This window comes from Muntiacus reevesi, chromosome 9, assembly GCF_963930625.1.
Source record: "Muntiacus reevesi chromosome 9, mMunRee1.1, whole genome shotgun sequence".
Taxonomy (NCBI): Eukaryota; Metazoa; Chordata; class Mammalia; order Artiodactyla; family Cervidae; genus Muntiacus; species Muntiacus reevesi.
The window spans coordinates 12,265,795-12,269,269 of NC_089257.1; the positions used below are offsets into that span (position 1 = coordinate 12,265,795).

A 3,475-nucleotide genomic window follows, 5' to 3' on the forward strand; every position below is an offset into this window, starting at 1 on the left:
AAAATGACAAACTTAGCCCTCTCTCCAATGGTATTGCTATCTCTGTAACCATTTCTATTTCTATAAATGTATGCTTTACTTCCAGGAGGCAATCATTTTAATAGAATTTAAAATTCAATTTATTATATTTATATTAACTTTGAATGCTAAAAAAATCACCAGGATTTAAAGCATAACACGATTTACTATTCTGAGGTCTCTGTCCAGCATATGTTTTCTGATAAAATGGAAGAACACAACAGAACCATGCTGAGTGAATTCATCCTCATGGGAGTCACAGACCGCCCCGAGCTGCAGGCTCCACTGTTCGGGCTCTTCCTCATCATCTACGTGACCTCAGCGGTGGGCAACTTGGGCATGGTCATCCTCACTAAGGTGGACCCCAGGCTGCAGACACCCATGTACTTCTTTCTCAGGCACCTGGCTCTTACTGATCTCGGTTATTCAACAGCCGTAGGACCCAAAATGTTGGTAAATTTTGTTGTGGATCAGAATAAAATCTCCTATTATTTGTGTGCTACACAGATGGGTTTTTTCATCATGTTCATTATTAATGAACTTTTTATCCTGGCGACAATGTCTTATGATCGCTATGTGGCCATTTGTAACCCTCTGCTCTACATGGTCATCATGTCACAAAGGGTGTGTAAAGTGCTGGTGGCAGTTCCTTATGTCTATAGCACATTCGTGTCTCTGTTGATCAACATGAAGGTTTTTAATTCATTCTTCTGTGGCTATAATGTCATCAATCATTTCTACTGTGACAATTTCCCCTTGTTATCTTTGCTTTTCTCAGACACACATGAAATTGAACTCATGATAATGATTTTCTCAGCTTTTAATTTGATTTTCACCCTTACGGTAGTTCTTGTGTCTTACCTGCTCATCCTTGCAGCTATTCTCAGGATGAAATCTGCGGAAGGCAGGCGGAAGGCTTTTTCTACCTGTGGATCCCACCTGACAGTGGTCACCGTGTTCTATGGCACTTTGATATTTATGTATGTGAAACCCAAGTCCAGTCATCCCTTTGACACTGATAAAGTGGCGTCTATATTCTACACTCTTGTTATTCCCATGTTGAATCCTTTGATTTACAGCTTAAGAAACAAAGATGTAAAATATGCACTACAGAAGATGTGGAGAAAACTATTTAGCATCTTTTCGTAATGATCAGTGTCAATGTGATTTCTACAAATTAGGTTAAGGACTTTATAGCTCATTTTTTGTGTTTTCAAAGGGGGAAAACAAACACAAGAGTTTAGATATTTAGAGAATAACTATGTGCCATTCACACTTCTATGTGCTATAAATTTATTAGTATAAGAAAAAACAGGAAAAATATTTGCCATCTTTGATAAGAGATGAAACATAAGCAAAATATGAAATCAATTTTAGAGTACAGTGGAATGAGTTAGGACACAATAGACCGTAAGAGCAGTCAAGGAGAGTAAGCTATGTAAGAGTGATGAAGAACAGTAGGTATAAAAGGAGAAGGAAGTGACTTTTAGGGTAGTCAGCCTTTAGAGTAAACTTTAAAGTATCTATTTGTGTTTGTGTACACGTGTGTGTGTTGTGTTAGCATATTCACTCCATTTCGGTCTTCGTGTTCTTCCACAAGGTGTGTTAAAAGCAAACTCAATTCCTCTTTTAAGAAGTAAAAAAGAGGCAGTTTCATGATTTTGTCTATGCTGCACTTATAGTGAAAGTGTAATGTGAACTGTAGCAATTGATATATATCTTATGATATCTGGACTAACTTCCTTCAAACCGTCACTAAATCCCCCATTTTTTGTTTACTTTTAGTATTTTTAACATTCAAGACATTTTCTTTACATCAAGGAAGGACTAGACTCATTCCTTTGTTCACCAATCAAGCAGTAGAATTTTCTATGTAGTCAATTAAATTTCAATAAATAACATTTATTGAAATAAAATAATTGTGTGCATGCTGTCTCTGCTGTTCAGTTGCTAAGTTATGTCCAACTCTTTGCAACCCCGTGGACTGCAGAATACCAGACTCCTATGTCCTCTGCTTTCTCCCAGATTTTACTTGAATTCATGTCCATTGAGTCAGAGATGCTACCTAATCATCTCATCTACTACTTTCTCATCTTCTTTTCCTTTTTCCTTCAATTGTACCCAGCATCAAGGAAATATGTATAATGTCATATAAAAATATGGAGAAGGACTTGGCAACCCACTCCAGTACTCTTGCCTCGAAAATTCCATGGATGGAGGAACCTGGTAGGTTACAGTCCATGGAATCGCAAAGAGTCGGACACGACTGAACGACTTCACTTTCTTTCTTTCTATAGTTCCTTTTGGAGAAGGAAATGGCAACCCACTCCAGTGTTCTTGCCTGGAGAATCCCATGGATGGAGGGGTCTGGTGGGCTAGAGTCTCTGGGGTTGCAAAGAGTCGGACATGACTAAGTAACTAACACACACACATATAAAATAAATATTCCCAAAAGGTTTTACAACTGATTTTTAATTAGGAAAAAAGTATGAACAATACACACATAAGTAAAATAAAAATATTTGTTTCTAGGAAATTTTGTTGACAGAAATGCAGTAAAATAGCATGAGATAGTGGTGGCTATTGAGATGATTAAAATGCTTAATTTTATATTTTTGTTTATATATTCTCCCCAAAACATCTTAAATGAATAGTTATAACTTTCATATTCTTCCCTGTAGCTCAGATGGTAAAGAATCTGCCTGCAATGCAGGAGACCTGTGTTCAATTCCTGGGTCAGGAAAATCCTCCAGAGAAGGGAACAGTAATCCACTCCAGTATTCTTGCCTGGAGAATCCCATGGATAGAGGAGCCTGATGGGTTATGGTTCATGGGGTCACAAAGAGTCAGACAGGACAGAGCAACTAACACTATAACTTTCGTAATGAAGAAAGATATAGTGTCTAATATCTCAATTTTAAAAATCAACTGTGACTAAGCATACATAATATCCCATATATTTCATTTATTTTATGCTACTTTGTTATATTCATTAGACATATCAGTTATTTAAGGAAGGTGGCTAATTTTCCATAGAATGCAAACATTGAAAATTAGCAGTTTTACACAAATGATAATTTGAATGGACATTTTGGATGTCAATATAATTTAATGCATAATACAATAATATTTTTAAAAATAAATGGAATTAGATAAAAAGGAAATTACAAGGACATTTTACCAACACCAACATTTCTTTGAAATAGCAATTTGTGCTTAAGGCCAGAATGATATGAAAGGATATAATTTAAATATATATATTGATGTGTTTGGACACTAAGACACACTATTAAAAAGTCAAGAATTAAGATGATCTCAAGCAGAAATTTGTGTTAACATAACTCCACTCCAAAATCTGATTTAGGTGCCTTGATTGCAAAATTCTACATAATGTTTAGGGCTAAAGAAGTAAACAAATATCTTCTAATTCTTTCAGAAAACTAAAGAGAAAGTACAT

The 3,475-nt window shown here is 35.7% G+C and overlaps 1 protein-coding gene across 1 annotated transcript; it reads left to right on the plus strand.

The window, feature by feature from the left end:
• The first annotated feature begins 225 nt into the window (after positions 1-225).
• LOC136174667 (olfactory receptor 8K3-like) lies at positions 226-1,167 on the plus strand. Its single transcript, XM_065944842.1, has one exon. It carries the CDS (start codon positions 226-228, stop codon positions 1,165-1,167), a length of 942 nt encoding a protein of 313 aa, XP_065800914.1.
• Positions 1,168-3,475: the final 2,308 nt, after the last annotated feature.

Excerpts from the sequence above, each read along its gene's own strand:
- LOC136174667 (XM_065944842.1), top strand. The coding sequence starts at position 226 with ATGGAAGAACACAACAGAACCATGCTGAGTGAATTCATCCTCATGGGA.